The sequence below is a fragment of the Micromys minutus genome (genome assembly GCF_963924665.1).
Source record: "Micromys minutus genome assembly, chromosome: 5".
In the NCBI taxonomy this organism is placed as follows: domain Eukaryota; kingdom Metazoa; phylum Chordata; class Mammalia; order Rodentia; family Muridae; genus Micromys; species Micromys minutus.
The window spans coordinates 46217609-46231796 of NC_137974.1; the positions used below are offsets into that span (position 1 = coordinate 46217609).

Sequence of the window (14188 nt, forward strand, 5' to 3'; positions counted from 1 at the left end):
CTGCTGTCATTTACCTCATATAGAGAAGAACCAGAAAACAGCTACAGTGAGAAACACAAGAAACAAGTCTCCACACAGGTGCCAGGGTAACCTAGGAGGCCAGGCAATTTCCAAAAGATGTGTTCCTTTAAAAAGAAGTTTCCAGGGTCAAAAAGGCACGGAACACACACTCACATTGCCGCCGCCCCCTGGGTTTAGAAACACACAGTACAAAAACAAAAGCCCAAGTCTAACCACTTAAAGGCCTCTGCCTCAAATCCACACCAGAGGTTCCAGAGTCAAGTCTCCCCAAATAAAATGCAAGCCAGGACTTGCAGTGGCCTGGATCTGGCTGAGACCCGGTCTCCCTACGCTGCGAAGCACACACAGGCTGGCCTGGACCTGCAGAGATTACTAACAGGAGCCTCATAAGCTGCTTTCCCAGTGAGAGACTGAGCATCCACAGCAATTCCCCAACAACAGTGGTTCTCCAAGTGTGGTCCTAGAGGCAGCAACTCACCTGGGAACTTCACGGAACTGCAGCCCTACCTCCCACCTCTGAAATCAGAGGAAGAGATGGTGGAGCCCAGCAGCAATTCAGTCACTGTCCAAACAACACATTCTGAACAATCCTGATGGTTCTCAACCTTCCTACAGCTACGACCCTTCAATGCTCTTCCTCATCCTTCGGTGACCCCAAACATAAAACTATTTTCACTGCTACCTCGTAACTATAATTTTGCTGCTGCTGTGAATTGTAAGGAAAATATCTGTATTTTCCAATGGTGTTAGGGGATCCCCATGGAACTCAGCAGACAGAAAGGAAATAAAGAGAGATCCACACCACAATCCCTAATTCTGAGGAGCCAGCTGACTGGCACTACCAAGTCTGAAGACCTGAAGACACACAAGCCAGGCTTGAGACCAGCAGCAAAAGCCAAGCTACCTGATCCCCCTTGCATGGTTAACAAGGCTGGACACCTTTGCAAGCTTCCCTCAGCTGTAGTTAGGTGCACAGTTCACCAGAACAAGTACTATTACCCAAACTGTACATCCTGCCCAGCCAGAAGGCCAGTCCTCCAGCCCAGAGAAGACTTTTTCTCAAAAATAACAAATGCTCACTTGGCATTCCCAAGGCCCTGGGTTCCATTCCCAAAACTAAAAAAACAAAAATGTACACATACAAAGAAAAGCCCTGCATGCTAATAGCTACCAGCCCAGCCCTGCCCTGGGCAGGCACCAGAAAACAGTGTCCAAAATCAAAATACCTGGAACAGTCTGAACCAAGAAAAAGGAAAACACAGTTGCGGTACCCAAAGCCAGTGCTGTTCTCGAAGCTAAGGCTTCCATCCCCAGTCTCCCATCCTGGTCCTTGTAAACCTGGCAACATCAGCCCTTCCCCACTGCCCTACAGATCACCCGTTCACCACCATAACGAGTACAACGCCCAATAAAATCAGGCCCCTCCTGAAAGGCTTCCCACCAAGGGTAGCAAATTTTAAAGGTTAGTATTTTCCAGATTGATATAAATACAGCAAGGTTAATGTTAGGCCATAAAGAACCCCAGGGGAAGAAGTCTCACTCAGTGCCGGTGGCTTCTCCCAGCACTTCTCACCCCGCCTCCTACCCCAAGCCTCCTACCCCAAGGCTGGGGGAAGGGAAGACTTCCCTTCCCCCAGCCTCTGATCCTTTATAAGCTGGCTGTGCTTCTTCCTGGTTCCACAAGCTCTCTTGGTCCTCTTGGCCTTCTCCCTTTCTTCTTTTCCTCCGTCATCCCCCTCTCCTCCTGCCATGGACCCATCCAAATACCTCTAGCCACATGTCCCTCCTTGACCCATATCCAGGAGCATCATGCCCTCCTTTCATCCAGACAAAGGTAAGACTTAGACACTTCATCTGCCAGCCAGGAGAAAGCAGATAAGAGGATGGGGCAGAGAGAGAGAACTCAAGCATGGTACTGTGACAGTCCACTGCAGACCACGTAATTTATGAAACAAGCTCATTTCTCATAGCCTCAAATACCAGAAATCCCACAGGCAGCATGTAGCAGTAAGGGCAACATGTCGGCTCAGGGGTCCCCTCTCCCTAAAGGTCTGCCACATCAGAGCTGCGCTCTTGGTCCAGCCCTACTTCCCAAAACCACACGCCCAACAAGGTGGAATCATAATTTGAACGCTACGTTTCCAGCACATGATTTTGGAGTCTCAAACCACAGAAGAAGACAGCGCAATCTACATGTGAAGAAACAGGAAAATCAATTCCTAACATTCAACCCCAACATCCCAGAAACTGGCAACACTGGGTACCAAGGCACAGAGGCAGAGCACTTGGGTGGACTTCCGGTAAGCAGGCTGTAAATGACCTAGAGGCATAATAAACCTAGGAGGCACATCTCTGGATGCATCTGTGAGGGAGATTCCAAAGAGGCTTAACTCACCGAAGCCCCTCCCTGAAGGCAGCATAGTGGCCCCCTAAGGGTCTAGTATTGATTAAAAAGGGGAGGGGAAACCAGCTGAACACCAACATCCATTTGCTCCCGGTCTGGAGACAGTGTGGCCAGCTGCCTCCCAAGCCCCCCACCAGTTTCCATTCCACGATGCACTTTCTCCTCAAAAGTTAAACCCTTACAGTGCTTTTGCAGGATAATTTGTAACTAATCTCCCCACAGAGATATCTCCACAGAGGCACCTGAGTTCAGAGACTCTGATAAAGGAGCCAGGCAGTAGAAAGAGCTCCCTCCTCCCCTGAGCCCAGCCCTAATCCCTCACCTCAAAGAACAAGCGCAGGCGTTTTCCAGGGCAGGGATGGAAGCACAGGACCCCTAACCAGGCAGTGCACCACACCAGTACTGCACCTACACCTACCCAGTCCACCGCCAGAAACACTAGGAAGCGAAGGGCTTCCAGGGATGAAAGTATTGGAATTTCATAAACCTCACCCCTCAGTTTATGCTCCGCCCCAGTGACCTGACACTATAAAAAAGGGGCTGCTTGCTCCCTTCTCTCTCTCTTGTTCTCTTGCACTCTTGCAGCCTTGCTCTCCCCCCTTTACCCCTCCTCTTCCCCTTCCCTTCCCCCCCTCTCCCTCCATGTGCTCATGGCCGGCCTCTACTCCTCTACTCCTCTATTCCCCTCTTCTCTCTCTCTCTCTCTCTCTCTCTCTCTCTCTCTCTCTCTCTCTCTCTCTCTCTGCCTCTACTACCCTCTTAACTCTCCCATGACTTGAATAAACTCTATTCTGTACTATACCATCGTGTGGCTGGTCCCTCAGGGGGAAGAGATTCCCAACACCGCGCCCCAGAGGCATCTCTCTTGCCCCCAGGCCCCACCACACCTCCATGGGCCATATCTCCCCCACTGTCTTCATCCTTTTCCTAACATTAGTGCTGAAACCCGGAATGTCATCTTTTAACAACACTGGTGCCCCGTGTGAGATTAGATTTCTTCACCACTGGACATCTCTTTTTCCTTTCAGAAAGAGATGTAAATGAGCACAAAGATCGGACTCCAGAGAGGTCTGCAAAAAGGCAAGCATCTAACAAGGCCATTGCTAACTGTCTTGCCCATAAGGATGACAGGCAGAAAGCACTGCTGTTAACTCCCCACAGACAGTGTGGTGGCACATACATACCAGCACTCTCGGGGCTCATTCCCTAATTCAGAGCTGTGTGTGTGTGTGTGTGTGTGTGTGTGTGTGTGTGTGTGTGTGTGTGTGTGTGTACTGAGACCCTGGGGCGGGGGAGGGGCAGGGGTGAAGGGGGACAGACAGACTGGAAGGAGAAAAGAAGAGAAGATTACTTGAGGTTCTAGTAATTTCATAAACAAGAGTGGATATTAGAGGATGGCCTCTAACACAAACACACAAACAAAAACAAACAAACAAAACAGCCACTAAACCCAATAAAGGAAAAACTAGAAAAAATTATGCCTTGGGAATAAAACAGACACTTCAGGCAAAAAGGGAAGCGCACTGTAATGAGGAACACTGAGAATCGCAAAAGCTCTTGGTGCCTAAGAATACAGGAGCAGAAATGCTGGGGTTGGGGGTGTGAAAAGTTGAGACAATGGCCCAGAAAACCAGTGGGAAAGACAGGGGACAGAAAACAGTTTTAAAGGACAGGACTGTTCAAGGATCAGATGAAAAGGTACAGCATCCAAAATGAAATTATTAAAAAAAAAAAAAAACTCATCACAAGACACCAGCTGCCAGACTGTAAAGACCTCCTGACTGCCTGCAAAAAATATGACAACACTCACGCCAAGACACCGCTGTGGAACATCACAACACAAAGGGACCTTTTCCAGGCTCAGGGGCAAGACAGCTTTGTGTGGGTGGAATCTAGCCCTGGTGCACACTGCGTTCCAGCAGAGCACAGCTAGAATACAGCAGAGAAGTGTCTCCTCACTGGAGGAGGCTCACAGGGGCACAGAGGACATACCTGTACCCCCAGACTTGAGGTGGTAAACTGAGGGTCAGCCTAGGCTACACAACGTAATCCTGTCTCAAAGCAAGCAAAAAAGAAGAAGAAGAAGCAGAAGAAAAAGAAGAAGAAGAAGAAGACGACGACGACGATGATGATGATGATGTAGCTACGTGGTTCAGTGTTTGTCTAAAACGCATGGGGCCTTGTCTCAGCCCCTAGGACTGAAAACACAATTCTGAAAGGAAACCAGCAATTTTATGCAATATGAGGTAAGTAAAAAAAGCCTGGAATAACCTGTACCCTAATTCACTGGAGGGGAGTCCAGGTTACCCATCAATCCAACGGCATGAAGCCAGGAAAGACTGGAATACAGAATACAGGCGTCCAACAGCAAAGGAACCAAGGCAACAAAAGGCCAAGAGACCCAGAGAGGAGTGAACCACGCTAAAGGGCACCAGCCCAGCAGAGGAGGTTCTCTCTGGAGAAACCTGAGGTTGGCTCCAGCCGAGTCTCTAGGAAGAGGTTCTGACAGCTGGTGAAGAGTCTCTGGGAAGACCGGAGACATCTGAAAAAGGCTGTACTTCACTACCACTGCCCAGGCTGTGTAGACAGTGCTGTCGGAAAAATGTGAATTTAAGTCAACAGAACCAAACTGAAATCCTCATCTGCAGAGCCCTGGGTCCACAGAGCATGGGGTTTCTAAACCCACCCACATAAGCCAAGAAGTGATGGTTAAGTGAGCACAGAGATACCACAGGGGCTGCCTTCAGAAAGTAAGAAATGGAGGCAGGAGACAGGTGATCTCATGCATCTAATCTGTGCATCAGTTCCTAATATTTGAAAAAAAAAAAAAAAAAAAAACTAAATGAAACCTAAGTAACTGAAAATCAAACCAAGGATGGGGAATTTATCAGACCTTCTGAACCTTAGAGTTAAAAACAGGAAGAGATTTAAATAGGCTACTCCTAGCTACGCATTTGGTAAGCATTCACATAAAATTCACCAGGTCCCCATCACTGACTCACAACTCTCCAGCACGCAACAGTTTCTCTTGCTAACCACAAACTCTTACAAAACAGGAGCAAGGTCTCTGAAAGTCTCACTGTGTCAAGCTGAGCAGGCCACTGCGTACTTTGTAGCAAGTTAATCTACATCTTCTTTTACCCAAGAGTAACTAACAGTTCTCCTACTATAATCCAGGTCAGCCTGGAACTGACCTTGTAGCCCAGGATTTAAACCCACAGCACACCTCTTGCCTAGCTTTCCAGATGCTAAAACTGTAAGCATAAGCCACCACCCTTCAGGGTTCCAAGAACTTAGGAATGGGCACAGACCTCGCCCAGTCAGATGTTCTAAGAACAATGTATCCTTTTCCCAAGCCATTTGACACCAAGGCATTTAGTAGACCCACTGTGAAAATGAGTTATGAGAAATGACTACTACCAACAGATTCAAGGCTAGCCCAGGTTCTCCATTGCAGCAGCAAACTAACAGAATGCAGGTCTATTTCCTGCAAGCACTCCAGCCACAAGATTCCATTAGTGATAATCACCCCAGCTAAGGCACACAGAAAGCATTAGCAGGGAGGGTCGGGTGGAGCCCGCTTCCTGTAGGTACCAGTTTCCAAGCAGGCAAGTCTGAATCACGGGAAAAATCACCCAAATAAAACTGTGTGGCAAGAGACCATCTGACTCCTCCTGGACCATGGTCTGGAGGGTGTGCCCCATAAAACCACACTAGGACAGAAAACAGGCTCACCCATCACTTAGCTGCGCACACTGCAGCCTGCCAAGAACCAAGAGAACCCCATCAACGTTGTGATAGTTTAAATAGGAATGGCCCCCATAGACTCACTCGTTCATGTGTTTGAATGCTTGGCCATAGAGTGTGGCCTCGTTGGGGTGGGTGTGGCTTTGTTGGGGTGGGTGTGACCTGCTGGAGTGGGTGTGGCCTCGTTGGAGGAACCTCACTGGGAGGTTGTCTTTGAGGTCTCCTATGCTCAAGCTACACCCAGTCTCCTGCTGCCTTCAAATTCTCAGCTCCTTCTCCAGCACCATTATATGTCTGCACATCACCATGCTTACCGCCGTGATTACCGCCGTGACAATAATAAAGGTTTTCTTGTACAAGAGCTGCTACTGCAGTGGTCATGGTCTCTCTTCACTGCAACAGAAACAGTAACTGAGACAAATGTGCACCAGACCAGAGAGAGGCAGCTCAACTCCACTGGGAGCACAGCAGCTCCAAAAGGAACAAACACGCACAGATCTATCTGCACGCCAGGAGACCACCACCTTGTCTCCCACCGCTGCTGAGAGACACCACTTTCAGTGACATTATGCCTGCATTCTTGAAGGTAACCGGGTGCCTGTATTACCAATAACCTTCCCTGAGCCAGGCACAGTGGCACATACCTTTAACCTAGCAATCAAAAGGAGGAACTGAGTTGGGAGGCTCCCCTGGTTCCAGGACGACCAGGAATACACAGAGGAAACCACAGCTCAAAAGAAACAACAAAGTACATTCCCTAATCTGGGACTAGAACAAAACCTTCCAAAAGCTATTTAATGTTTAAAAATAAAAAGAAAGACCTACCACCCCGATATCCTGAGTTTAATCCCCGTATCTCACCAACCACATGGTAGGAGAGAGCTTACTCCGGAAAAGCAGTCCTCTGACCCCAACATGAATATAAGGAAATACACATCTGCATGCATATGTACACACTGAGAGAACTCCTTTTAATCTGGGAGCTGGAGAGATGATGGCTCAACAGTAAAGAGCACTTGCTGCTCTTGCAGAGGACCAAGGTTTAGTCCCTAACACCCACAAGGAAAAGCTCACAACTACCTAAAACTCCAACTTCAGAAGATCTGAGGAGTGTATAATTATGTCCTTCTGGTGCACACACACACACACAAACAACACACATATGTAAGTCTTTACAAGATAATTTATAATCTTGACCTTCCCCCACCCTATCAAAAAGAAAAAGAAAAAAGAAAAGAAAGGAGAAAAACCTTTCAGGGATAAGAATGGTGTGTGGCTCAGTGGAGCAGCGCTAAGAGGCAACAGGGTCAGGGAAACAACACATATTTTCAAGTAAACACCCCAAATGGACATAGGTACAAAATGATTTAGGTAAGGTTGTGCCGCAGTTGAGTTGGTCCAGTGCGAGCCAACCAACCATTCATGAAGCCGAGAATTAAGATTCCCCAGCACTGTATCAACCAACCGGGTATGTGATCCAAGCACAGCACAAGACAACAGAATAAAGCAAAGTGCAAGACAAGCTTGCAGTAGTCACAGAATTCAAGCCACCGAGGTCTATGAAAATCCTACATGGCTGTCTTAGCTGTCCAGGAACACATGAGTCCCCACCATCCCTTACCCTGGCATCTTCTGCTCAAATACCTTCTAGGTAGACACCCTGAACCCACATTCCCCATCACCTGTGCCTGAGAACACAGACAACAGAAAACATCCACCTCTCCACTCTACAGAAACCTAGGGCTTTCCAAACATGCATCTGGTCTCCTGGGCCCCAGTTACTGGAACCTTCTCAGGGCATCCCCTGCAAGAGCTGCTGACAGTTTGAGGCCAGGGACCTTCATCTTGACATCATCCTCTGAGACTCCCTATCCACATCAGTATCAGAAGGTGCTAAACCTCCATCTGTGTTCAGCCTCACCCAGATGTTCTTGGAACCTAAGCCTCAGGACTTTACTGAGAGGTCACTCAGACACAGAACCACCACCACCACCCCAGGGTATAGTTCCAAACAGGGCGACCAGAGCAAATATCTCCCTAGGAAGCAGGGAAGGAAGAGGGACACTAGACAGTACACAACAGCCTATGGACAGATGCTACACAGAGGGGTGGGCAGACAGAGCCAGAATAACTACAATGGTCTTGATGTCTCATCAAGCAGGGTGTGCAGCCTAAGAGCTGGAGAAAGGGAGAGAAACCAGGATATAAAAACATTGGCAAGTAAAATCTAAGTTTCTTAGCTACACCTTTAAATTACCTATACTTGCAAACGCAAGGGTCTCTTAAATCCAAAGCCTCAAGACATGGGGAATTAACTCCAGCCCCCTTACACATGTGACTTACCTAACTTAGCATATTTTAAGCTTGGAGCCATGAACTAGCAACTCAAAGTTGCAGAGGCAGGTGGCTTTTCTTTTTTAAACACCCAATATTAGCAGTAATGACCTGCAAGGACTGAGAACAGTGCCACGGTCTGAAGCTTTGATTTCCAGTCCTGATGCAAAGTCTTACAAGGGTCACACAGAACAGCTATAAAAGTGGCTAGCAGGATTCCTTTAACAGGAATATACAGCCTGCAAGAAGACTGGAGTTGGGTTCCTGTGGCTCCTCTTCTAACCTCCCAGAACACACTCTCTCTCTCTCTCTCTCTCTCTCTCTCTCTCTCTCTCTCTCTCTCTCACACACACACACACACACACACACACACACTGGAGTTGGGTTCCTGTGGCTCCTCTTCTAACCTCCCAGAACACACTCTCTCTCTCTCTCTCTCTCTCTCTCTCTCTCTCACACACACACACACACACACACACACACACACACACACACACACTGGAGTTGGGTTCCTGTGGCTCCTCTTCTAACCTCCCAGGACACACACTCACTCTCTCTCTCTCTCTCTCTCTCTCTCTCTCTCTCTCTCTCACACACACACACACACACACACACAGAGAGAGAGAGAGAGAGAGAGAAAGGATACTTTTTTACCTAAGAATTTTATAAGCAAAAGCTAATTCTTTCTTTAGATCCTCCACCCCACCCAGGGTTTCTTTGTATAGCCATAACCATCCTAGAACTCTAGCTATGTAGACCAGGCTAGCCTCACTCTAGAGATCCACCTGCCTCTGCCTCCCTAGTGGTGGAATTAAGGTCTGAGCCACCACCGCAGCCAGGCTTGCATAAGGCTCATTCATTTGCACCACAATTTGATGCAAACTCAGACACTGAACAGGTGCCTCCCACCTCCAACTCAACTTTTCATTTTCCCTGGAACATGAAGAAGGCAGGAAGTACGTAACAGCCGTGTCAGCCACCACATTCAGGTCATAATGTCTTTCTCTTTTTTTCTTTTATAGTTTTTCAAGACAGGGTTTCTCTGTGTAGCCCTAGCTGTCCTGGAACTCACTCCGTAGACCAGGCTCTGAGATCTGCCTGCCTGTCTCCTGGGACTAAAGGCACCCGGCCAGGTCTTACTTTCTAATTCTCCCAAACTACAAAACCCAAAGAAGAAAGAAAATCCCCAGAAAACTTTATCAAAACAGTCAGGTGTACAGTCCTCAACTCCTCACCGAAGATCACTAGAGCAGTCAATAAACCACAGCCACTGAGTGGGAAAAACAAAAACAGAAAACAAACAAACAAAAAACATTCATCTTGTACTTCTTTCTTTGGCAAATACGGTCTAAAACAAAATGATGTTTAATATTTGCAGAGGCAGGATGAAGATCTGGGTTCCAATCACTGCATTCTATTCAACACACTACCTTGGTCCATTCAAACCCTTTCTCATTCACAAAGTTATAAAGCAGTATAAATAGTCTCTTCCTCTATCAGTACCAGTAATAAACAGCAGATACAAAGTGATTATTCACAAAGTTATATAGTCTCTCCCTCCAACAGTACCAGTAATAGTCAGCAGATACAAAGTGATTAGCAGGCCATTAAGTCTTTATATGAAAGCATTCCTGAACTCAGCTTATTTCCCTCCGGCTGTCTGAACCTGCTCTGCTGCCTTGCCAAACTCTGTTCAGTTCTTCTGAGACAGGGTCTCAATATTAACCGTGGCTAGCCTAGAATTCTCTAAGGTGACCCAGACTGGCTTTGAACTAACAGAATTCCACCTGCCTCCACCTACTGAGTGTTGGGATTAAAGGAGGCCACAACCACACCCCACTTGCCAAAAAACTTAACCCAGTTCCTCCTAAGCCCTAGCCAGGAGAAGGCAGGGAGTTCACAAGAGCAGTAGCAATAAAGGATACCTCTTCCTCTCCAGTTTATCCTGGAGTCAAGGCCAGGTGCACCTTTTATGTAATGCTCAAAACAGCTCCTATGGAGGCAGGCTGCAGCTCTGGACTCCAAGTTGAAAATAAATGTGCTGGTTTTTCTTTTCTGAAGGGAAGGGAAGGAACAGTCTCCAATAATACACCAAAAATGTATCCTGTGGTTTGAAGTCACACAGAGGGGCAGAGACACAGAGACAACCACTGAGGGAAGCTATTTTTCCTCCTTTTTGGAACCAGGACCAATAATAATGATGATGAAAAAGGGGCTACCATCTTCATACTGAAAAGCAAAATCAAAACAGCTTCCTTTCAAGAACACTGAAGAAATACACTTTTTAGGTAAAGTTATTGAGCTTTTTTCTTTTCCCCAAAGTCTAGAATTTTTGGCCCATTCTTTAAAACAAGCAAACAGAGCAGACAGGAACTGGGAACCACCTGGTACTGACCCCCACCCTTTTCAAACACTTTCTTTTACAAAGCCGGGTAAGTTACCACAGCAGCAAGAATTAAAAAAAGAAAGAAAAAAGTGAAGAAACGTGCTTTTGACGCGCCAAGAGGTTCTTCCCGCTGTACAGGTGAGAAACTGTCACCCAGTTGGCCCTGATGCCATCTCTAAAATCAAACCAAGCCAAGAGTTGTAGGAGGCCGCGGCAGACTTTCAGCTAGCAGCCAGCAGCATCAGGTTTTACAACACACGCGAGGTGAGACTCACGAATACTTTGAGGGCACCTTTCCAGTGACACTCAATTCCAACTTTACTACTCCTTAAAAGTAAAAATGACTCAAGTCCTAATGGCCACTAAAGTGGTTAACCTTGAATTCCTACTTTTCCAGAGTTCAAACCTGGACAAAGAAATCCATTTTCCTTCTCATGGTATGAAGAAATAAAACAAAAACAAACAAACAGAAAAAGCAGGGATGGGAAATGTTTTCGGAAGGGACAGAAGCAGTAAGAGGCAAGGCCCGTGCGGGTCAACCCTGGACAGAAAGCGTCCGCTACAACTATAATCTTTGATATTGGGTTTGTTTTTTTTTTAAAGCAAAACTCTTTCGTTCACTCGCTTGGGAATGCAAAACTTTGACTGGTCTTGCGGTCTTAATCGCAATCACTCTGTCTGCATTATACACTCACAAAGCTTACAAGTCAAGAACAGACAAGTGATTGTTTTTCAAAGTGCGGAAACCCATCCTCAGTAGCAAAAAAGAAAAAAAAAGAAAAAAAAAAAAGTTCGTGCATCCATGTAAACTTGAAATTCAACTCCCTCCCCTCACCGCCCCTGTCCCCTCCAAAGAAAAAAGTCACTGGCTTGTTAAGAAGACTCAAAGTGTGCACGGAGAAGCAGCCTAGCACCAGGCTCCTCTGGATGCCATCGGGTCTCAACGTGAAAGTCCAGCAGCAGTGACCTGGCACCCGAGGGATGAGCCTGGGCTCTGCACGCCAGGGCGCTCGCGGAGGTGTGGGTTCCGCCTCCCCGGTTTGCAACCTCGCACTTTCTGCACCAGAACTACAGGCTCCGACGCGGTTACACCTTCCTGCACCCCGCCCTGCGGCCCGCCCGAGCTGGGACCAGCCGGGGCGCTCCCCGCCCTGCGTTCCCGTCTCCCGCTTGGGGGGTCTGGGGAGGAACTCTTGGGGACTGAGGACCCCGGAGTCCCGCTATCCCGTCCCAGGCCCACACAGGGCCCAGGCACCCAAACCGGGCCTCCAAGGACACTAGTTCAGACTCCTGCCCCGGATGGGCGCTTGGCCTGCGCGTCGGAGTTGGGGAGCGCAAAGCTCCTGCATCCCCCCTCGACCCCACGCCGCAGACCCCACGGCCCATCCACGTGCACACACCCGAGATCCCTGCCGCCCCAGCGGGCGAAGATCCCGGGGAAACGGGCCCGGCGCGTTGGGGGGAGGGGGGGCGTGTTGACACCGCCAAGTTGCCCGCTTCCGCCCCGGCCGCAGCCCGATCCGGACGCCCCAGCCTACCTGCATGCCCGGCAGGCCCGACTGCACCGGGGAGTGGGCCATGGCCTCGGCGCCGCCACTTCCTGGCCCGGGACGCGCGGAGACGCGCGGCGAGCAGGCCCGGGGCCGCGCGCAGCCCTCGGGTGGCGGGGCGGGCTCTGGAGCCCGAGGCCACCGCACCCCGGGGACGGTCTCAACGAAGGTTGGCGGGCCGCGGCCCCATACACTGAGCCCAGAGCGGGCAGCGGGGGCCGCGAGAATGTCTCCCGACTGCGGCTGCTTCTCCTGGGCTCCCGCCGCTGCAACGCCGCGGTGCTCGAGTCGAGCCGAGCGGCCTGGGCCCGGGAGCGCTGGCCGCCTGGAGCCGAGTGGGCGCGCACAGCCCGCCGCGCCCCGCCCCGGCCCGGCCCCCGCGCCCGCCCCCGCGGCCCGGCCGGGGACCCCGCCCCGCGCTTCCGGGAGGGGGAGGGGGAGGGGAGGAGCCACCCGGCGCCTTAGGCCGCAATCGCTCCTCCCTGCGGGCGCGCGGTTGGGGTCCTGGGGCTTGGCTGGTCCGCTGGCTGGCGCTCTCAGGACGCTGCGTGTCCAGGTCCTTCGGAACCACCGGTGGGCCTCGCGCACGGAGGAGAGCTGAGCCTGGGGGAACGAAGAGCGCCGCCCACTCCTACCCTTCCCTCTGCACCGGCCCCTGGCCCTCCAGAGGCCAGAGTCTCTGCACTCGGGGTGTCCCCAGAGGGGCCTAGCCTGGGGCCTGTTCCAAAAGATCCGGGCGGAGCGTCCTAGCTGTCTGAACGAAGTTTCCAACCAGATCAAGGAGGAAACCCCAAGGGTAGAGAGGGCAGGTTGTGTGCAGTGCTTTGGATACTGAACTCAGCCTCGCTTCAGCCGCCGGGTGTGGAAACTTAGCTGGACGGAGGAAGGGGCTGGGCCCCCTGCCATCTCTGTGCTGCGCACAAGAAGGGGAAAGTGAGGTGCGGAGGGGTGACAGAGGAAGGGAAGACAATAGAAGGAAACCAAGGTCTGGACTCTTACCCAGCCCTCCCCTCGCTTCACTGCTCCTAAGGCCGCAGGCGCACTCTGGGCACCAGCTCTAACCTCCTAAGCGGTTTCTTCTGCAGCAAACAAGGAAGGATGGAGTGAATCCGTGCGCCTCCAGAAGTACTTTATTTACAAGTGACAAATAGGAAGTGGTCGAAGAAGAGTCAGAATCACTGAGGCTCACCTCTAGGGACCCTGAGGCCTCTTTCCTGAATGCCCAATTTGCCCTGTGGCTGTGCAAGGTTAAGCATACAAAATGAGTTCCCAGGAGTTCAGAAATCGAAGGTAGGGAAAAGACTATTTTCTGAGGTGTCCTTGTATTCCAAGAACACAGACTCCCTCTGGGTCTTGAATCAGAAGTTAAAATAAGCTTTAAGATACCCTTTGGAAACCTAGCCTAAGTGTCTTCCAGGATGCATTAAAAGGCATTCACGATTACTCCTGGTCTCCTGACTGAGCTGCGTTGCCACTTCTCAAGAGTAAACTGAGAACATTAAAAGTATGAACCCAGATACCCAAAAGTTTGTGTTCCCTAAACATAAGAAACTTAAAAAAAAAGTGCATAAAGAATAGGAAAAGATCAAGACCATGAATCTTGATTAGGCCTAAGTTATTCAACCTCAAATTCTACCTAGAATATGAAAGAATGACCAGAAATACATGACAGCCTCTAGTAAGAGGCAGCGACTTTCTGCCTTGGAAATGTCTGTTTACAGAAAAGAGTACTTTCTTAGTACTTTG

At 49.6% G+C, this 14188-nt stretch overlaps 1 protein-coding gene across 1 annotated transcript in view; it reads right to left on the minus strand.

The window, feature by feature from the left end:
• The window catches only part of STK24 (serine/threonine kinase 24), a 93653-nt gene extending 80892 nt beyond the window's left edge, over positions 1-12761 (minus strand). The window contains exon 1 of the mRNA XM_080916916.1: positions 12431-12761. Coding sequence (XP_080773042.1) covers positions 12431-12472 — 42 coding nt within the window. The 5' untranslated portion in view covers positions 12473-12761. The remainder of the gene's footprint in view (positions 1-12430) is intronic.
• Positions 12762-14188: the final 1427 nt, after the last annotated feature.